The sequence below is a fragment of the Carassius auratus genome, chromosome 1, assembly GCF_003368295.1.
Source record: "Carassius auratus strain Wakin chromosome 1, ASM336829v1, whole genome shotgun sequence".
Lineage (NCBI taxonomy): Eukaryota > Metazoa > Chordata > Actinopteri > Cypriniformes > Cyprinidae > Carassius > Carassius auratus.
The window spans coordinates 33,012,374-33,035,203 of NC_039243.1; the positions used below are offsets into that span (position 1 = coordinate 33,012,374).

Here is a 22,830-nt window from a genome sequence, read left to right on the forward strand (position 1 = left end):
AGTTTTACACGGCTACCTACTATAGCATTTTTTAAATAGGCCTACATTATGTCCATTTCATTTTGATGTTTTATAATATTTGCTCAAAGATAGATTTTATACTGTATTTAGAAAAAAAAAAACAGCAAATCTCTAGAAAAATAATGGACTATTGGCTATTTAAAATGCTTTGTAAGCACTTATCATGCGTTATTCTGCATGACCATATTTTACATCCCTTTCTCCATCCCATACTTTAATTAAACAACTACCTTATGAAATATTAATAAGCTGCAAATATTACAAATAAGGAGATTGAGGCTAAAGTCAGAGTTAATAATGGTCCTCAAGCTAAAGTGTGAAAACAGTAAATATGACTCATTTAATAATTAGTTAGCTTATGGGTTGCAATCAACATTTTCTGAAGGTCACACATCTTTTATTCTGAAGTTCGAGGTGATATTTTTTTACAGTTTATGGAAAACCTAAAATGTTTTGATGCTGAGGTATTCTGCTTCGCTGTTGGAGACTGATGTGTGCGTGTTTATATGAACACTGAGCATTAAAAAATCATGCAAACTTATTTTTATAAAAATATTCCATTTATTTACAAGTTAAAACTCTGCTTTTTGTGTTTCAAATCCAAATGTTTTATCTCCAGTATGGAATAATTAGCTTCTTACGACGACACACATTACATGATAGTTTCTCTGAGCCAAAGACCCGCTGTGATGATTTATGATTCATCTGCAGTGATTTATACTGTCAACCTTTAGTTTTTGACATTGTTCTTGTTTATATACAAATTAATCATTTTCTGAGATGTTATGATCAAGATTTATCCAGAAACTTTTTAGTTATTGGTTAGTCATTATCAAATCTAAGTTTATTCATTGCCACTTCATGATGGATAATCCAGTTCAGATGAAAAAAATAAATAAAAATAAAGGACACAGTTATGCGATTTTAACCGTTTCATTCAGAGGAAAACATAAAACCACACAGATCTAAAGTGAGTGAAAACTCTAATGTTTCAATTAGTCAAATCACATTACAGGTTTCCCATTATTTGGTCATAATTAATTCTGCTGACAAATTAAATTCTTACAAAACGGGTCCTTAATTACTACTAACTTGAATGTAAAAAAGATTGAATGCCTTCCTGATACACATGAAGCTGACTCATTAGTCACAATACATCAAAGATAAATGTTCATTCTTCAAAAAATGAGAATCTAATTCAATCTAATATAAGATTAGAATACAAGAATGCTATTTTACAAAAGTTTGATCACTATTTCTAATTTCTAATTGAATAATAATCCTGCAGTTACTTCAAGAATGATTTCAAAGTGCTTTGGTTCATACACGACTCATTGGCCTTAAATGTTTACTTGTTTTTCTTTTGTAAAGCACTTTGAATTACTAGTATGTATGAAATATGATATAAATAATCTCATCTCGCTGCTCTGTTTCACCTACTTTCCAATTTATGATGAGGATTGATAGTGAAAAGAGCTAAAACGAATTGTTTGCACTGATAGCTGAGGAGATGCCTTCATACTGTCGTTTTGCATATGGCTTAATGCTTTGTAGATCTTGATATGCTATTTAAAATATTTGAAAAGTTACAAAAGGATCATAAACCTCAGTGTTACTGATTTTCATCGCTTTGTACTCTTGTGCAAGACTCTTGATCCCAATCTCTCCTTGTCATTTCCAAAAATGAATTAGTTCCCATCTGCAAAACTGTCTATGATAGCCTTCTACATATTTTCCAGATTTTATTGCTGATTTGAAGTACACCCTGTGATAAAGTATATAGGTTGATAATAATTAATTAATTCAAATGCAATTAAATTTATAAAATAAAATAAAAAATGTAATGGCATTTGAGTTGTGAAGAGTTAGGAATTTAGCTGTCACTTGATAAGGAGCAAATAATTTTTTTTTGTTTATAATATTAAAATATATAAGTAAATAGAATTAGATTACATACATTATGAATGATTATGTAGTTGTTAAATAAGTAGTAAAATAAATAATAATAATAGTTTATACTAAAAATGTATAAAATAAATAAAAAATGATTTGTGAATTAACAATATTTACATTTTCCAATTATTGATTAATAAATATACTTTCCACTCAAAAAATGCATTAGTTTGAAGTTAGTTTATAGTTAGTTAGTTTTTTTTTTCTTACAATAAACCCGGGTAACAGAATTGAATGGTAGAAAAATAAAATTGTGAAAATTTAGAAAATAGAAGGACATTGTTTACATATTAAATATGTTGTTATGTAGAAAAACTAATACACCCCACAAAAAGTTACTTTTTTTCATCATATGTGGACAAACTGATACTTTAACTTTACTGATTGGTGAAGGTTACACAATTGAACAATAACTTTGTAACCTTTTATTCAACAAAAGTAGCAACACAAAATAAAAGGCATTTTATTGGACAAAACATAAGTACACAAATTCTAAATTTCTTCTAATAATTTAAAAGTCTCGTACCTCTGATAGGATAATATTACCCATCTTTCCTTGCAGAAAACTGTACGATATTGGTTCATTATTTTGTTGGAAGGTTGTAAAGTTCAGCTTGAGATTTGTATTTTATTTTTGTATTTAAGTTTTTTTTTTTTGGCCTTACATTCTCTCGTGCACTCTTTGGTATAATGTCGATTTCATAGTTGACATAACAATGGTAAAATCTTTGACCCTGAAGCAGCAAAACACCATGAGTTTGTTATTCTGCAGTAAGTTTTTTAGAAACATACTGTAAAGTTTGAAACTGTGGCCAAACATCTCCTCCTTTGACTCAATTAATGTCCACAGCACATTGGATTTTTTTCTTGATGCTTCTTCCTTGCCGGCCAGGTTTGCACCCTCTCTTTCTAATGCCTGACGTGTGTATGGACTGTTTCCAAAGTTGCCTGTAGATCTTTTAACAATGGGGTCCTTTGAGACTTTCTGAAGCATCTTGAATTTGATGGAATGGCCGACCTGAAAAGATGGCCTGCGTTGTGAAAAAAGTAGATTATTTTATGCACAGTGGAATGGTGGATTTTAAATAGCCAGAAAATGGCTTTAAAAGTCCCCTTTCAGACTTTAAGCAATGCTTAACTTCCTTCTGAAGGGCTCAGACTGCCTTTTTGCTTTTCTTTTATGCTGCTATGTACTTTATTGCTTAAGAGTTTATTGAAGTTTATATAAGACCTTCCTCTTGATTTGCAACTCAAGTCTTCCTTATTAAGAATAATTAATAATTAACAACAATTAAACAAAAGCCATAATTGGTAACAATGTTGCTAATTTAGCCAGATTTAAATTGCCACTGGCAATGCAGATTTTTTTCCTTTGATAGAAAAATTGACTATAACAGCTATAACTTGGTTAGCAGGGTGGAATCATTGAGCATGACAAATTCACACTGAGAAAACAGAATTAGATTATTTACATGATCAATGGTTATGCTGTGGAAAGTGTGTATTCATGGGTGTTGCAATTTTACATTAATTTCATTTATTTTTTAAACCTGAAACACAGGCGGGAGAAAAGGAGGCGAGGAAGCAGACTTAATTCAAATTTACTTAATTCAAGTGCTGTAATGCAAAATCATTTTTTAAATGTAGCTAATTTTAATATTTGTGTTTTTAGCATTTGGTTTTTAAAATATAATTATTATACACAATTTTTTTTTTACATAATTTAAAAAATATAATAATTGTATTAATTTAAATGTAAATAAAAAATATAAATTTTATTTAAAAATATATATATATATATTATTTTTATTTTTTTACTCCAAATGCTAAAAATGTAAACAAATCAGGATGTTTTATTGAAAAACATGCCAAATCATAATCTCAAGACTGCTGGCATATTTATATATCAACACTGCTAATATAAAATTTGAAAACAGCCAGCGTTCCCATAATTACATCAGAAATATTACAAGAAATATATTACTCCTATTAGGGGGTCCCTAGAACATTGTCCATTTTAAAAATTTAATTATTTTTTTTCTATCCCTAAGGGGTGCATGTAAGTACAGTACCTAAAGTTCATGGTACATAATTGTACCTTTTGGAACAGTACCACCCCAGGGACAGTTTTTGTACCTTTTTATCTGAGAGTTTGTTGGACCTCTTGAGAGACCTTCAAGTCAAAAAGGTGGAGAAGCATTTGTCTTGTGTTACCCAAACTTGTAAGTTTCGTCTTCTCAGTTGAGTGGTATCTGTGCTGTAGATGTGGATTGATAAAAGATTGAATGGTGAACAGTTTCTTTCTTTAAAAAACACTTTTCAATTTCTTTGGCTGCCTAGACGCACACACACACACACACACACACACACACTATGCTCGTGTCAAAGGCAGGACAGGGCTCTTGAGTGTGGAGCTATATGGTCTGCTTGGGGGCCGAAGGGAGGCTGCATCTTTCCTTCCTTTCAAAATGCTCAAGTGCCTGTCAAAACGGCCTATAAATATTCATGAAAGTGGTAACATTTGGCAGAGCGAACTCTCACAGACACACTCGCACGCGCAGGCTGTCTGACATTTGTGCGTGTTTGCAGACGGACGTGTGTCTGTTTGCATGGAAAGACATAAAAAAATCAATAGGTCATAATTACACTGTTTGCGCTGGCACTCTTCTCAGATGTGAATAATTAATTGCTACCGTGCTCGTTTGATTGGTGCCGATACAGAAACTGGGTCAGTATAGAAAGAGACTGACTGACGGTTTCCCAGACAGAGATTAAGTCTAGTCCAAAAGGATTTTCAACAGAGAATCACTCCATGACAATCCTTCCCTGAAAAACGGCCCAGAGGAGTCATGAGTGTTCCTCATCCTGCTGAAGGTGTCGCTCTATAATTGAAAAAATCTAATTAAAAGGCAAAAGACAAGATGCAGAAAATCACACCTTTCCCCTGCGAAATATTGCAAATATTAATTCAGTCATTTTATTTGTTGGCAAACAACTTTCACTGTTACAACAAATATTAGTTATGAGTTCATTCGGTTTAGAATGCATATGAAAAGAATAAATAATAATTTCAGCCATATTGTAATTATAACAATATTGATGATAATAACAATAAAAAAGGTCTCAGTGCCGATCCATAAAACGCTCTCTAAGATCCTAGTTTCTGATTTGTTGGAAAATACAAAATAAAGACTAATAAATATGCAGTGAATTTTCTCAGGGTGGGTTTACAAGGGATAGATGTGCAAGCTACAGGGAGTCTCAGTTTGAGAGCAAGTAAACAGTAGTTTCAGAAACCCACCTTTACCTCTGTTCTTTACATGCTTATTTGATGTGTTTACATATGATTCGTTATAATGATTCACACTTTTATTTGCCATTTCCATTTCACATCCTGCTAGACTGTCTTACCATTCTTGATTAAGCTCTTAAGTTTAAAACATAACTCGATATGTGAAGTTTTAGCCTGAGAGAACAACTTTAGCTGTGTGAACATGGTGGGATTCTTCAACCTGCATCCAAAGTACGATTTCTGCTCTTACAGGTAAAAGACGGCGTGCTAATGAGCTAGAACTCACGAAACGACGTCGTTCCAGCATCATTGGGATCCCATCTGTAATAGCTGTCAATCACACAACAGTCTCTTGGTTATCACCGACACAGTGAGAATGATGAAGTGTTGCATTTAAAAAAAAGAAAAAGAGAAGAGGAGGCCATGGTCATCCTTCCAAATGAGAGTGTGTATGTAGATATGTGTGCTGTGCGTTATAAGGGATAGTTTTTTGGAGGACCAACACAGCATTGTGGGATTGGTCTAGTCTACAAAAACACATACAAGGGGCAAAATAGACCAAGAAAACAATAAAACGCATACGATCATATGCAATATCAGAATCTGTACATTTTACACGGAAAACAGTTCCATTTCTTTGTAATTAGTCAGGATTACTTAAGATAACTTAAGATTATTACAGAAAAATAAACGTTTGAAAACAAGATGCGTCCTCAGTCTTTAAGAACAGAAGAGTCTTTTTCTGATTCCAACGAGATCGGTGCTAAACGAGAAGGAATGTGTGCCGCAGAGAATCATGGGTAATGCAGTTCAGTATGACAGAAGAGTTCAGAGTCTCGTTATCATACACGGTCAGCGTTTTCCACAGTCGCTCGCCACAATCCCTGGAGAGTTTTAGAGGAGAAACGGACAGACACTGGATAAAGGAGGGTTATGCAAATGGAGCAAAAGTTCGTCCTCGTCTCCAAACGGACAACCTGCAAGAGTTTTACTCAGCAGATTGATGAGAAGAAAATTCACAAGACCTGCCTACACTCGTAGGAATGGGCTACTGGTTCTAACTGGAGCAGGATTTTGGTGACTTGTATGTACTGGAATCAGTCTCTTTATCAGTGCAGTAGGTAGTGTATCCCACGCCTTGTGCATTGAGTCACACACACACATGCGCACGCATGGGAATGTGTGTGTGTGTGCATGTCAGTGTCTATAAGCTGGTGACCAGCTGTGAGGGGTCCGGTGGCTGTTCCTCAGGCGAAGAGTCTTCTTCTTTTTCAGACGGGGCGATGAATCCGTCACTGCCTCCGCGTCCCATCTGATAGTAGCTGTCTAGTTCCTGTATGTGGTTCCTGGAGCCTAGGTTCGGCATGCTTTTGTAGTACACGTCATCCGCCTCCATGATGACCCCTTTGCCGTTGGCCAGGTGCAATTCACCGTCTTCTTCCTCCTCGACGTCGTCCTCTTCATCGTCTTCGTCTTCATGGAGACCGTTGATGAGGTCGTCGGGTCCCTGTGGGAGGTCGTTGAGTGTGGGCATGCTGGTATAGAGCGAGTCTGTAATGGGGGAGTGTGTGTGCGCGCGGGGAGTGTGTGACGAGTGTGTGTCGTTGGGGAGCAATGGAAAGAAGCTCTCGGTGTTCTCCTGCGGGAGGCGCCGGTGGGATGAAAACGTGTGCATGGGGGCGTGGTTTTCCGGAGGGGGCGGTCTGGGTGGGAGGAGCGGCGCTTGTGACTCCTCCCTAATGAGCTCCAGAGTTAACCCGCTGCTTTCGTCGTGACGGTGAAACGCTCCAGGGTTGTCGAGCACCATGACGTTGTCTGTGGCGATGGACGATGACCCCGCGACCCCTCCGTTGGCCAGGTGGTTGTTGAGTTTATTGGTCAGGGTCCCCTGGTGGGATTTTCCCTGTCGCTCCTGGGTGTTGAGGTACGATGGAGTGTAGTTCGCCGTCAGCTCTTTCAAGATCTTTTTCTCTAGCGTTGTCGGCGGCTCGTTGCCTCGAGAGCTGTAGGTGAGGTAATCGCCCGCTGCCACGCCGTAGCTGTTGCAGTGGTTACCGTTAAGCGGCAGCGTATCCATAACGCTGGAGTCCCGTACATTGTTGAGAATGCCTTCTAAAACACAAGAAATGGTGCAAAAATCAACATTTTGGTGCATGTGCAATGCACATATGCAGTATTTATAAGTGATGGTAATATGAATCAGTTCATATATGCGAAAGATGATATCAAACAGGATATTAACCTTTATCAAAAACAATACAGGAGAGATGCGGATTTAACGGGGAGGGAATGGGAGGGATGAGGAACAGGAGAATATTAAAGAAGAGAGCAGCAGAGGAGAATATATTATAAGCGTGGAGCTGTTGTGAAAGTAAATGAATCATACTTGAATCTCTGTAGGAGGCTGCAGACCCGCGTGAAAGGAGAGAGCAAGAGAGAATGATTACATACAGAAATGCTTATGGATCATGTCCACAGAGAGAAAGAGAGAAGTATTGTATTCAGCTCAGACTGTGACAGGCATTAGTGACTGACTGACTGCTTGCCTGCTGAGTTTAGGACAGATGCTGGGTTGAAATGTTCTAATTGCACCACATTATTAAACCCAACAGATGGACATAGAAACAATATAAACGATCTCATTAAACAGACACAGGAAGTATGTATGCAGGATATCACTGTGTGTGTGTGTGTGTACCATTACACTTCCCAAGGTAACAAACAGGATGTAGCATAGTCCTCTGAATCTGAATTAAAAGAAGTTGAACTACAATGGAAAGGATATCAAAGAAATGACCCACTCAGATGTACCAACACATCGAGGATTTCAAGAAACATTAGATAGTGTGATGCTCAATGCTTAAAGTATACTTATCACTAAATAAATCAACTCCTATTTTTTCAGACCCTGGTAAAAAAAAGTTTATATATCATTATTTGGGTCCCTTTAAATTCATTAGTCAGAAATGAAAAATAATAATTGAACTGGAAGTTGAATTGGAAATGTACTAAATTGCAATTCAAATAAATAAAATACACAGTAGAAAAAATTTTACAGTCCAACACAAACGGCAAAATATGATTTTTCAATAATCACTAATTATTATCTGTATAATCATTGTCAGTAACACAATTTTTAAATAATCATTCGATTTGTTTAATTAGGCCTATTTATTGCCTGATATCTATAATAGAATATATATATATATATATATATAAATATATATATTTCTTTTGATTTTAATGAAAATACCTTTTTAATAGATTTTTTTAAAAAAATTAAATGAGGGATTATAGCCAATAGTTTTTATATATATATAAATAATAATAAATAAAATTATAAAATGTGTAAAACAATTGTGGAATATATAAAAATTATATTTACATGAATTTTTTATAGGTGCCAGTTTAAACATTTATTATTAGAATTTATGATTATGGAAATAGACCATAAATAAATATGCATTTACGTAAAATTTGTATTCAAAAATGTATTTAATGTTTATATATATATATATATATATATATATATATATATATATATATATATATATATATATATATATATATATGTATGTATATATATATATATATAAAAGTTAACATAAAATTTGTAAAAAAATATTTTAAAATATTAAATTATTTAGTGGAATATATTACAATTATATTTACATTAAAAAATTATAGGTGCCAGTTTAAACATTTATTATTAGAATTTATGATTATGGAAATACCCCATATGTCAATGTGTAAGATGTTTAAATAAATATGCATTTACGTAAAATTTGTATTCAAAAATTTTCATGTTTGAATTTTTTTTCCAAGGACTCGTCTTGTATATTTTCCTTTACAGTTGTCACCCTGAGAGGCAATTACCATCCAAAAAGTGCTAAAGTTTGTGAATGTGTCTGTGAGAGGCAAACCTTGCGTGTTGAACATGTTGGCTGTAGGGTTATTGTACACAGCAGACTCTCCCAGCAGTGTGTTATAAGGATTAGTGCCATGAGGACGTAACAAAGCATTGGAGATGAGATGGTTAGCCATGGTACCTACAACAGCCACAAACAGAGCCAGAAAGAGAGAGAGAGAAGACCGCAGGAAGGAGCAACAAAGAGACAGAAAAAATATGGACAATAAACAGTTAGAACGATGCAGACAAACTTGTGTTTAAACAGCTTTAAACATCAGCAGTCGCAGCGTGTTAGTTCGGCTGGACAGGAATGTAAAACCTCCCACGTGGAGTGTAATATAAGAACAGAGCTCAGCATAGATGATGTTTATTCTGGACAGCTGTTGATGTTTGACATTTTGTCCTGCCAGTGTGACTTGATTGGAAGCGTTTCACTGATGTCGTTGGAAGATTTCTAAAAGCTCACATTCTTGTTTACACAGGACGGAGAAGACAAAGGAGCTCGGAGGAGCAAATCATATTAGCGTTTGGACATAACCGAGAATGAGCAGGACATGAGCACATGCACAGATGTCTGATGCATTCAGACTCCAGGGTCACAAAGTTGAAGCGCTTTCCTGTTGCCTTCCAGATTCCTCTGCAGTTCCTCAAACACACACTCTTACAACTATATACAGTACGAGCTCTTTAGGCCTTGGGAACTCTGGTAACACTCTTTTCACACTCCTAGTTTGTCATTTGTCTACTAACAACGTCCAAAGGTGTACATGCATGTGTCAAGAGAATTCTATAGGTTTTCTGAAAGTCATGCACATTTACAAATTAATTCGGGGACCAGTTCTCACTTGTAACAGTTGATTTCTTGCATGCATATTACTAGCTTATAGACTGTTGATTAGTACTAATAAAGCACATATTAATGTCTTATTCTGCATGAGCATATTTTAGATCCCTTGATCTGACCCCATACCTAAACTTAACTTACTATTAATAAGCAGGTAATTAGGAGTTAATTTAGGCAAAGATGTAGTATATAGTTAGTTAATGGTGAGAATTGGACCTTAAAATAAAGTGTGAGTGTGTATTGTTCTGTGAAGGAAATTACATTTTCAACTTTTCTGCAATAAACCAGCTGACTCAAACATATTTATATATTCTAAAAACACACACACACACACACACACAAACATTGTCTTTTTTTCTTCGTTTGACTGTAAATGAAGCACACTAAAAGTATTCTGTTCATGTTCATCTTTGTTGTTGTCACCCTTCACACTGAAGCATGTTCTTCACTGACTTTTTTGTGTCCTTGGTTTATCTTTATACAATTCTTTGCTTAGATTTTCATCGTTTTTAAAATGCAGTGACTCATATCTTTGTGAGATGTATCTAATACTAATTAAACGAGATTAAAAGTCTGGCTCAAGGACAAGGGTAAAAAATAAAATACAATGCTATACTTCAAAGGCATTTAAATAGCAAAAACAAAAAAAAATATGAAAGTCCTGGTAAAAACCTTCATATAATAAAATAGCAAGATGCTGAAATCTATTTCAACCTTTTCTAATGTTAAAACACTAAATGCTGCACTGAACAAATAAGTTGAAGAAAAATAACGTTTGCACATTATTTTAAGGTGTCTTTGTTACAGTGCAATTATTCATTTAAGCACTGAGTAATATTAATTATTGGGATTGGGTTGGGATTAGGGTTACTTGCATGTAATTATGCATAATTAATTGCTATTGTGTAAGAATTACCCTTAAAATAAAATCTGTGTCATGGTAAATCTCATTGGTCAGAACTAACCTATAGAAGTCAAATGATCATGGGTTTCTGTTCCACTTTTCTCACCTCAGATCCAAATGATCTGTTTTGCGTGTGTGTGTGTGTGTGTGTGTGTGTGTGTGTGTTTGCACAGTTTGTCTCCATATGTATGTATGTGTATGAATGCTGTGTACACATGTTGATGTTTGTGTATGTGTGTTTGGCTTCACCTCTGTTGAGAGTCGCTGAGCTGTTCATATCAGCGGTGATGAAAGATGACTCCGACTGCTTCCTGACCGTATCATTCCACATCCTACGAATACGACTCTGACAACAGAGGAAGAGAGGCAGCTGACGTTTAGTTTCCAATTGAAATGAAAGCAGTGTCCAAAGAAAGCAAACAGAAATCGTGTTAAGCATCAATGGTTGTGCAATGCAACTTTCTTATACTGAATATTGTATCTTATATAATGCATATAACACACATTCAATTCGTGAAGTTGGTTTTGTTTTCTTTTGCTGTTGTTGTTTCCAGTTATCGGCACTGTACAGTGTGTAATTGCAATATGCAACTGAAAACCTTTCTGATTATATGCACAAAATGCTGAGTGCACCATTTAAAGTAAGTCTGAATGGGAAATAGGGTCACGTGGGACTGTATTCATCCATGAACAAGAAAACGCCAGAGCTATGGTGCTTTCCGTGCAAGAACTAACAAGCTGACAGCTTCACTGGTCACTGGCCTAGAAACATCAGGTTTTGGAGGATCCCCTGCAGGTGTGTGTGTGTTACCTGTGAGTTGGTGGAATAGCGTCCAGGTGTGCGCGCTGTACTGGTCTTTGTTGAAGTGGAGATGGTCGACTCCACACTCTTCCCACTGCAGCAGTGTGTGCGGAGACACCGGCCGTATTCCTTACGCACCTGCAAAGACACAAACGCACATTTTTTTTTTTTGAGTCAGTAAAATGGTCTCTTTACTGTCCTAAGCTTTTGTAACTATGACCTTCGTTGTCTACAACCTGTTGTGCAAATGCATGTGCAAGAACTGTCTATGGTTCATGGAAAACATCCCAACAAATATATGTCAAGCTTATTAGGATTATCTTTAAAATACACTATCGTGAAAATATGTAAATTATTAGAATTTATGATTATGGAAATACCCTATAAGTTTATAAATAAATAAATTAATTCTTAATAATTAAGTGTTTTAGCTTTTAATTTTAATATATGCAATATATATTCATATATTTTATATAAAACATATTTATAGTTTAGTATATTTATTTGTGTGTATGTGTGCATGTATATATATATATATATATATATATATATATATATATATTTCTTTTTTCAAAAGTCCATACGTTTAATGCACGTTAACATTTTTATTAATTTTAATATTATTTTTTATATTTAAAGTTGTAAAATGTCTTGTGTTACAACTCCCCTAATGACATTTATCAATTAAAAATTAATGTTATCTGTATCTTGAAAATATTTAGTTTAGTAAAATGTCACATGGTATGACCCCAAAACGTATACATTATTTATGAATTAAAATAATCATTAATTAAGCTTTAAGGAAAAGTTGACTATCTACTGCGTTACATTAAGCTTTCATTTGAGAGATTTCCTCAGCAAACGTCGATGTAATGTGATTAATTGTGATTTGATTAATTAGTCAGCAGTTCTTGTAAATATAATTTTAATCGATTGGCTACTACTTGTGTCCTTTTGTAAAGAGTTCACTCAGTTCATCTTAGTTCCTCCAGGTTAAAGTGTGTGTGTGTGTGTGTGTGTGTGTGTGTGTGCGTGTGTGTGTGTGTGCTTGTGAACAGCAAAGTGAGCTTTTGTGTGTATGGCAGGAACCTTAATATCATTTACGGTTAGCATGTTGGACGATCCTTCTAAACGTTGTAATCTTAATCAGAAAAAACACACACATACATTCAAATCCATGGCCATTACCTCAATTCTCAAACAACAAGGACCAAAACTTGTATTGCTTCATCCAGAAATCTAGACGTTATAACAATAATGAGCAATATCAGTACTAAATTCCCTGTTGTATCAGCAATAACACAGCTATAATTGCTTTTTAATGTTGTTAACATGGATGGCGTGTTATTGTTTGCACAGCTGTTGAAAGAAAACGCTCTAAAAACGGCCAAATCAAATCCAACGCTTTTATTCCTCCGTCTCTATGGATGAATGCACACCCAACTCCTCAAAGACCTCGAACAAACAGGACTCACAGATTTAGATTTAAATCACTCCACAAAACCCAAATAACCCTAGATCAGTCCTTCGGCTTGTAAAAACAGCTTCTTCTGGGTCCGTGAGAGAATATATATATACAGTTTGTGTTAAGATTCATTAGGTAGATAGGAAGATTAGTCATAAATTTATGAAACCATCCACTTAAGGCCTAAAGGTCGCCTGCTTGCACATCTATTCATGGTGAAAGAAACATAAATCGGCATTTCAGCTTTAAGTTTGGCCAGAGGAATACGTAATCTAATTCCATAGAAATCAGATCTTTCTGTCCCTCAATATATCGGGATATTCACACATACACGTATTATTTTTCTCGAATCAATATCCTTCTCCCTCTAAAGCGAAAATGCACCAGTGTTATGTGGATCTGAGCATTTTCATGCTAAATGACTCTGGAAGCAATCCACAGATCGGCCATCAGATAATTAAAAGGTTCAAAATCTATCATGAGATAAATAAATCTGATGCACGGAGGGTCTCTAATTGAGCATGCATGTGACAGAAGGATTGATGAATGAGATCATTACTAACGAGAGGCCAGTAAACTCTCTGTAAAATGCCCAGGAAAGAGGTCAATTGAGCCTCGGTATGTGTATGCGCACGTGATTGCAATACTGCAGTTTTGCATAATGTACATGGGGTGATTCTGCAAACTAGGGAGATTATTTTACTTTTTTTTTTTTTATCTAGGACAGACTGCAATTTATTTATAAAGGATTTCTATTGTGCCTCTAATTTGGCCAGATTTTTTTATTTTAATTTTAATTAATTTTTTATTTATTTTAATTACCTTTATTCTAAATATTTGAATAAAAATCAAGGAAATCTATTTGCACTTTTCCATAAGCACTTTTTTATATATATTTTTATATAAAAACAAACTACATTTCAAAAGTTTGGGGTCGTTGACATTTTTTGATGTTTTTGAAAGAGGTTTCTTATGATCATCAAGGCTTCTTTTTTTTTTTTTTGCAAAAATACAGTAAAAACTGAAATATTTTTACAATTTAAAATAAGTATTTTTATATTTAAAAATATTTTAAAATGTAATTTATTCCTGTGATCAAAGCTGTATTTTCAGCATCATTACTCCAGTCTTCAGTGTCACATGATCTTCAGAAATCATTATAATAAGCTGATTTCTGACATTTCTGATTATTATTAATGTTAAAGCAATGTTTTTCTGCTTAATATGTTTGTGTGAACCATGATACATAATTGTTATCCTTTTTACACCATAATTTGAGTGAAGCTTAATTGGTGTCATTATAAACCTAGTTAGTATTTTATTTTTTATTTAAGAAACAAGAAGTTTACTTTAATTTAAACTTACTCACTGCTAGCAAAATTATTTTTCTCCTAAAATTGAAAAAATGGCGTTACCATCATACACCGTATAAAAAATCCACTTGATCAATACGAGGATGATCAATATGAAAAAGCTTGTTTCTGCCACTGAATAAAAACAAAAAAAATAATTGCAACATTTTTCCTCACAACTGCATGATGTACATAAACTCGCATTTGCAAGTTGCAAAATCTGAATTGCTAGATACAAATTCGCGATTGTGAGAAAAATGTCTGAATCACGAGTGAGAAATTCTCACGATTGTGAGAAAAATAAAAAAGGTAACTGCAACTTGTCACGCAACTCTGACTTTATTTCTCGCAATTGCACGTTTATATCCTGAAATTCTGTGAAAAAAGGTCATAATTGTAATTTTTTTACTTTTTTAAAATCTTTTACTCATTGTTGGAAGCAGGCTTTCAGAGATCAAGGCTGTGACCTAATGTGATAAATGCATATGAAACAGCTTGTAAAACTTTAAAGCTCTCAAGTAGTCAAAGGTGCCACTTAACTGAAGAATCACCCTTGTGTGTGTTTGTGTGTGTGTGTGTTTGGTACCTTCTTCTGCAGGATGCAGTGAAATATGAAGATGAACATCCCCTGCAGTGAGTTAAAGATGGTGAAGAGGTAGGCCATGATGACTGTACTCTCATTGATATACATCAGTCCAAACGCCCAGGTCAACCCCAGCAGACACAGCAGAGCAATGGCCCCAATAACCCAGGACCTGATAGAGAGAGAGAGAGAGAGAGAGAGAGAGAGAGAGAGAGATGAAACAGACAAAGTGCATAACTCTCATTCACACACATTCGACACATGTGTGACCTCAGCTAGTTTATATTATCTACGTATATTAAAATGTTCTGTTATTTTATTGGACTGCATTTGTTTCCTCAGTTCAACAATAGCAGGATCAGAATATAAACTGTCTCACAGAAAGGCATTATTCTACAGCAGTCAAATGTCAAGCTGGCTCCAGCCATAACGTCTACTAGTCTGTACTTAGCGCTGAGCCTCACACTCATTTAGTGATGTCATTTAGTCTTTGGGGTCATTCACACACACACACACACACACACACACTCACACATAATCAGCTTGCAACCCATTAATACTGTGAACCACGCTAATGTGACAGGATAATGTTTGGCAGTGAAACAAGATCATTAGAAAGTATGAGGCAGAGAGAGAGAGAGACAGGCGTGTAGAAAGACAAGGAGAAAGTTTTGAGACGATATACACAGAGACAGTAAATATGAATTATTGTTTCCATCAGAGACAATAATAATAAATAAATAATGGTGGATCAAGATGGAAAGGCAGACAGACAGAAATATTGATTCTGAACCGATGCACTCATGAAGAATTATAATTACATTGTTCATTTCAAAGAGCCACACTGGAGAATTGATGAATCACTTAAATCATTTTAACATTCAGAGAATCAATCAATCAAACAGCCGAGGAACTACACAGATAAACTGTCCAATCAGAATGCAGGATTCAGAGAACTGGCACTCTGATTGGCTGGAGACCCTTACCAGTGACTCTCCATAACAAGCCATGCCTCAACAGAACGCTGAAATATAAAACAGAAATAAAGGATGGAAAAGGAAACAAAGACAGACGAGGCTGATGAATGATTCATAACATCATAAATAAAACAAAACAAACTCAAGAGATGGAAAACTAAAACTAATAAAATGAAAACTTCTACTTGAGGATGCTGAAGTATAGATGCATTTTCTCAGTCGACACAATTGTTCATATTAGGTGATGAAATGGGATTGTGTAAGATGAAAAATAAAACTAAATAAAAAAACAGCCAGACTTCCGGCAGGTTTAGGAGCCCATGCACCTTATGACCGGGAGGGAGCTGTGGTGGTGGGCGGGGTTAAACTCTCAGTAGCCAATAACCTTACAGGAAAACAGATAATCTGTTTTATGCATGGCAGATTCAGGCACTTTGGGTGGAATTTTGTGCTGAGGCAATATTTTTGCCTAAGCCAGACTTTATAACTTTACATGTACAGTACTAAATCTTCCATCTTGTATCCTGAGGCCTTTTTTCGACAGCTCATTAAACATCTTCTTTCTTTTACTGATTTGGTGACAAAGAGACTAACAGAACTAAGATTAGGATTAAATAATGGCACTAGGACTTTGTTTTGAAGATGGATTGTAAAATGTACTGTATAATGAGAAGAAAAGCTCTTCTGTTAGTTATATGAGAATGCACAGCTGTCATATACACCAATACCTAGTTTATCCTACTGTGTGGAAATAATATATAAATATATAATATAAATATAAATCTATATATAAAGAGAGAGAAAGAGACAGAGAGACACCACCTTCAAACTTTGAAGTCAGTAGGATTTTTGTTATGTTATTTGAAAGAAATGTGCACTTGTGCAGTGTAATGTGTAATATGCAGTTCTTTTGAACTTTTATATTCAGCAGAAAATCCTGAAAAATAAGTATTTTTTTACATTGTTAATAACAATACATGTTTCTTGACCAGAAAATCTGCATTTTAGAGTGATTTCTAAAGGATCATGTGACACTGAATACTGTAGATATTTTTAAATACAATACAAATTATCATTCATAAAATAGAAATAAGTTGAAATTGTAATATCTATCTATCTATCTATCTATCTATATATATATATATATATATATATATATATATATATATATATATATATATATATAGTTTTTTTTCACAATATTACTATTTTTTTATTAAATAACAGCAACTTTGATGAGCCATCTTTCTTTCTTGTTAAAGCTTTTTTCAAGAATAATACTTTTTTTAAAATCATTCTGACCTCAAATTTTGACTGCAAATTATATGTATGTATTTACACAAAATTTTATATTAGAGGTGCTTAAATGACATTGGCACAGAACTGTGTTTATTTATTTCCTAATATACCAACATTTGCACATTTGTAAGTGTGGCTAAAGGATCAGAATACTTTTGATGGTAGCTGTTTATAATAACATTTTGTTACTTGTAAACAATGAGAACAGTTCGGTTAACCATAGAAGTTACGATTAAGTAACTATTGTAGACTCAATAATAAAAGTTACTTTGTCTATTATTGATCCTCCCATGAAAATATTTCCAAAGAACCGAAGCAGAATCCTCCATTGCATGACTGCAAGCAATACACAGTAGTTTGTTCCAGTGTTGTTATTACAAACTAAAACACAAATGAAAAACTAAGCTAAAATGAAAACTGAAAATATAAAAATAAAAGCTAATTCAAAAGAAATAGCTAAATAAAATAAATACTATATTAGTTTATAAACAATACTAAAATATAACACTGGTTTGTTCATAAGATGTAACGACACGGTTGAGTAAATGATTCAACGACTCACTCAAAAGACAAGATGTAACCTGAAAATCCTCAGCACTAATGCACAGATTGACAGTTTGTCAAATCCCAGTGCGGTTATTCTGCATAACAGCACTTTTGGAACAGTTCCATCAAATCAGATAAACTGTAACTGTTGTATAACATGAATATCTTCGCAGAACATTAGAACTATAGCAGAAATAACGCATTTGGGTCACAGATTCAAACAGTGACTCCTCTGCCTGTGTTCTGAACATCACAAAGAATAATCAATTACTGAAAATATGCTAATTAACCTAGATTCTGCCAATGGGCTGAAGAGTATAGATGAGACATGGTACACACACTGTGCATTGCACGTTTTGTGATCTCCAACACTACTGGCTGTGTTTCAATAAACCCTGATATGCCAGCCCCTCGTGTCCTAGCTCTATTAAAGAAGATGCTGAGTTCATTTACATAAACAGCACAGGGATTTATGTGATTTTTTTTTCTTCAGCATTAATGATCCAATGAGAACTTGAACATCAAGGAAAAAGCGACAGATAAAAGACACTTTAAACTGCATCTACCAGTTGAACATTCTTCCCATTTAAACACCTCTAAGTAACAGTGCAGAATTGAAGGACAATTGTGTGTTTAGTGAAAATGAAGACAGTCACAGTGTAAGCAAGAAAAGCAATGAAGTACACACACATTGAAGCACAGAATCAATGCCTTACTTGATGTTGTCCAGGCAACCGGAGTCAGGCTTGAGAATCGCCGTGTGGTGAAACATCTTATAAAGTGCAATGCCCAGGAAAATAACATTTAGCTGCAACACAGAATCACCAAATGCATAAAACACATGCAACAATCGCTTTTCCATGACTGCCACTCATTTGTGGATATGTTTGAAATCCTCACTGAGCATATTTTCATTTGTATGTCATTTTATTGGAACGAAATGTTTGGAATAAACAGATTTAAATGAATAAAATAATGCAGAATGGCTCAGCGGGGGATTCACCTTTCTGGGCCCTCGTCTCTAAGCCTGGAAATCACATTTTTATCATGGGAGGGATGCACCGAAATGAACATCCTTGGCCAAAATATGAAAATAATGGAGCCAGTGAAACTGAAAATGCTCATTTTTAAATAAGCCTTTGTTTGTGTGTATATATAGTAGCTTATTAGCATGCCTATTGTTAGCATATTGGCTGATTATTAGTACTTATAAAGCACATATTCTGCATGACCATACTCTACATTGCTTATCCCACCCAGTACATAAACATAACAACTACCTTGCAAACTATTAATAAGCAGCAAATTAGGAATTTATTGAGGGATAAGTCGTAGTTAATAGTGAATATGTGTTCCCTTTTCTAAAGTGTTACCAAACAAAAAACTAACTGTATACAACATAAGCATTTAAATGTGTCAACTTTGATAAATGCAATATTGCAGCACATTTCTTTTATTCCAAATACAACCTTGCACACATTATGATCTGCAAATCACAATAACCCCCAATTTATTTATATATTTTCTTTTAATACAAGCACATTTTTACTCTACAGTATATTACATAAGATATGTGGGTTACTATCTCACTGTCTGTATAACACATGTACTGGACAAGATAAGTGCATGTGTGTAACCTGTACGAAAACCCACTGATTTAAATATCTACACATTTGCACACATATACTTTCAACTGTACAGTAAGCATGAGTGTGTGTGTGTGTGTGTGTGTGTGTGTGTGTGTGTGTGTGTGTGTGTTAAACTCACCATGATGATGAGAGTAGCAGGCCCGATGAAACTCCAGATAAAGTATGTATCCAACCTGAGCCAGCACCTACACAGAAAAACACAGATTTTCAAATTAAACTGATCTCCAAATGAAGTTTAAAGCAAGTGTAAGTTCTGGTTCATTGGACACACATTAGGAACCTCAAGGCATGATTGACAACCCAGAGCTGAATTATTAAAATCTTCATCTCTGCTATACTGAAATCACCTCTATAGCCCAGCAGGAGTGCATGCATCGCTGTTCGAATGTGTGTGTGTGTGTGTGTGTGTGTGTGTGTGTGTTTTCCAGGCCACCAACACAGTCAGACATGCTAACGCTTTAAAGAACAGATACCATATGCTAGAGAATGCAGAAACCCAATAGGATTATAAATATTTTAGCAATTTCAATTCATGTGCATCTACCATGCAACACCTTAATGTATGCCCCTCTCACCCATGCCACTCATGGTTAATATGGAGGAGGTACAGGAAATATTTGAGAGTGTGGGGTACACATTAAGACATGAAAAGCACTGATTATCTGCCAAAAAAGTGAGGGCATGGCCACGTTTTCCCTGCATATGGATCCCTGTGCCTTTGTTTAGATCTCCACTGTTGGCTCAGGTTAACAGGATCTGCAGTAAAACGGTGTTCTTCTTTCCTTTCATCCTCCCTTCGATTCAGTTCTTGTTTTTAAATGAGGGTGACCTAATTCTGTGGTCTGGAGAGACTGTGTCCTCGAGTGACCACTCATTCACATGCCACGTTCAACATCTCATCATTAAATGATGATTTTTGCTGAAATATTTATTTGAGTGAACATCCCTCACGGCTGTGTCTGGCCACTAACTGCAGTAATGCCGGCTGAACAGTTTTCTTTACGAATATGAATTAGGGCAATTTCACCAGCTTGCCCCTTTCAGAACTCGTGAACGCACAGGAGACTTTCAGTACAGCCTGATCTGATGCTAGCTTAGCTTAGCGCTTGCAAAACATTTTGCTGTAGTAGACAGCATTAGAGGGATTTCTGATTTGCTCCACTCGCTGATCAGAAGTTGAGTTATTTTCAAAGAGAGAAGTATGCTTTGACTGTCTATTTGTAGATGCTTTAATTTGATTCATATTTGGTATACCTAATGTGCATTACTGTTCAAAAGTTTGAGATGGATAATAGTCGTAGATTCTATGAAGTGTTTGTTCTTGTTCACCAAGCCTGCATTTATTTAATCAAAAATTGTCAAATATTATTACAATTTGATAGAGCTGTTTCCTATATGAATTCATAGTCAAATGTAATTTATTCCTGCGATCAAAGCTGAATTTTCAGCATCATTATGATTGCCTAATGTACGTATGATTGTTCAGAAACCAGTGTAATATGCTGATCAAGAAACATTTCTGATTATCGCAAATGTTGAAAACAGTTGTGCCGCTTCATATTTTTTTGTGTAAACTGTAATACATTTTAATTTTCAGGATCCTTTGATGAATAAAATGTTCGAAAGGACATCATTTATTTGAAACAGAAATCTTTTGAAACATTATAAATGTCTATAAATTACTTTTGATCAATTTAACGTGTGTTTATATTCATTTCCTTTAATATCAATTTTAAATAATAACAATAAGAAGAAGAATGTTCTTTTAAGAGTTTAAAATTTTTGGACCCCACTGACTCTTATTTTGTATTTTGTGAACTGAGTTTTTTCCTGTGTCACTAAATCCTGGGATTGAACCTACAATCTTCCTTAACCATTAGGCAACATTATTATTATTTTGTGTAAATACTGTGTGGAATCATTATGTCAAATAAGTCTAATTTTTTAATTAGAAATACATTTTTAATTATGACTCTTTAAGTAAGTAAGGTTTTGATTCCCATTGCATAAATGTATTTTCAAAGCCTTCTTCAATTAAAATATATTTATAAATTTTGTCCTTCAAACTAAAGTGCTGTTTTATAAACAATACGTTCTGGAAACTATAAAGACAACTGTATTTTTCTTAAATGTCAAGGTGTGTTGATTAATAGTACATTAAAAAAACAGCATTTATTTAAAATAGAAATATTTTTGAACAATGTAAATGCTTTTACTGTCACTTTTAATCAGTTCAGTGCGTGTGCTTGCAAAGTTTCCTTTAATATAAATTAAATAATGTGACAACTTGCCCCGACCTGATATGTAAGAACAATATACAGTAGTTGACAATATAGTTGCAAGAAAGTATGGTTTTATTTTTATTGTGTTAACTCATTTATACTCTAGTACTTTGTCTGAAGGACAAAACTAATAAAAATATGTGTGTATGTATATATACAAATATACACAAAACTGTCTTTATATGTACTTATGTGTACTAGTATGTACCATTTAGAGATAAAAAAGGGTACAAAGAAGTACATTTTAACTTTCGTACCTTAGGCCCCAATGTCAACAGAAACAGTGTTTTGTTCATGTTTTTGCAATTGTTTACATTTGCTGTTTCATTAATTATTTGGTCATTTGTCATTCTTTTACTGTTAAATCTAGCTGAAAAGGCCGTCTGATTGCACATACAGTACTGTCCACACATGGTGAATGTTTCTTTTTTCATGGACAGTAATGGTGAGAATGTTTTTAAAAGAGTCCCTATAAATGCATATTATATTGCAGCTGGCCTCCGCTCTCTCTGTATCTGACATATACATACACTCTTTCAGTTCCATAGCTGCGATAGTCCACGGCGGCAGACACAGCCACGATAACAGCAGGCACACCGTATCCAGCGAGATAGAAGTACTTGGTGCGCGAGTACTCGCTCTCGAACACTTCCACCAGCATGATGTACAGCTGCACGCCTTCCAGAAACATCCATGTAAACGCAGCCAAGAAGAAGAAATGCAGCAGGGCCGCAAACACGGCACAGACGATCTGGAACAAAGAAGTAGACGCTGAGCACAAAAGCTGCTGAATCTCTCCACCAGTATCTGTGTGATCTGTGACTCGCTGCTTTGAGTATTAACTCATCTGCTCTGTTAGCACTTCACAATTTTCCCCACGGATTTGCAGTATTTTATCTTTGTCATTTTCCATTTGTCTTTGCTTATATTCTCTTTCTCTCTCTGAGGAAA

General features: G+C 34.8%; 1 protein-coding gene across 1 annotated transcript in view; it reads right to left on the reverse strand.

The window, feature by feature from the left end:
- Positions 1–4,916: 4,916 nt before the first annotated feature.
- Positions 4,917–22,830, reverse strand: part of LOC113108318 (adhesion G protein-coupled receptor L3-like) — a 61,852-nt gene continuing 43,938 nt past the window's right edge. The window contains exons 15-23 of the mRNA XM_026271284.1: positions 22,410–22,630; positions 19,716–19,782; positions 18,665–18,756; positions 15,130–15,298; positions 11,736–11,864; positions 11,174–11,270; positions 9,190–9,315; positions 7,653–7,670; positions 4,917–7,378 (exon numbers count right to left, since the gene is read on the reverse strand). Coding sequence (XP_026127069.1) covers positions 6,471–7,378; positions 7,653–7,670; positions 9,190–9,315; positions 11,174–11,270; positions 11,736–11,864; positions 15,130–15,298; positions 18,665–18,756; positions 19,716–19,782; positions 22,410–22,630 — 1,827 coding nt within the window. The 3' untranslated portion in view covers positions 4,917–6,470. The remainder of the gene's footprint in view (positions 7,379–7,652; positions 7,671–9,189; positions 9,316–11,173; positions 11,271–11,735; positions 11,865–15,129; positions 15,299–18,664; positions 18,757–19,715; positions 19,783–22,409; positions 22,631–22,830) is intronic.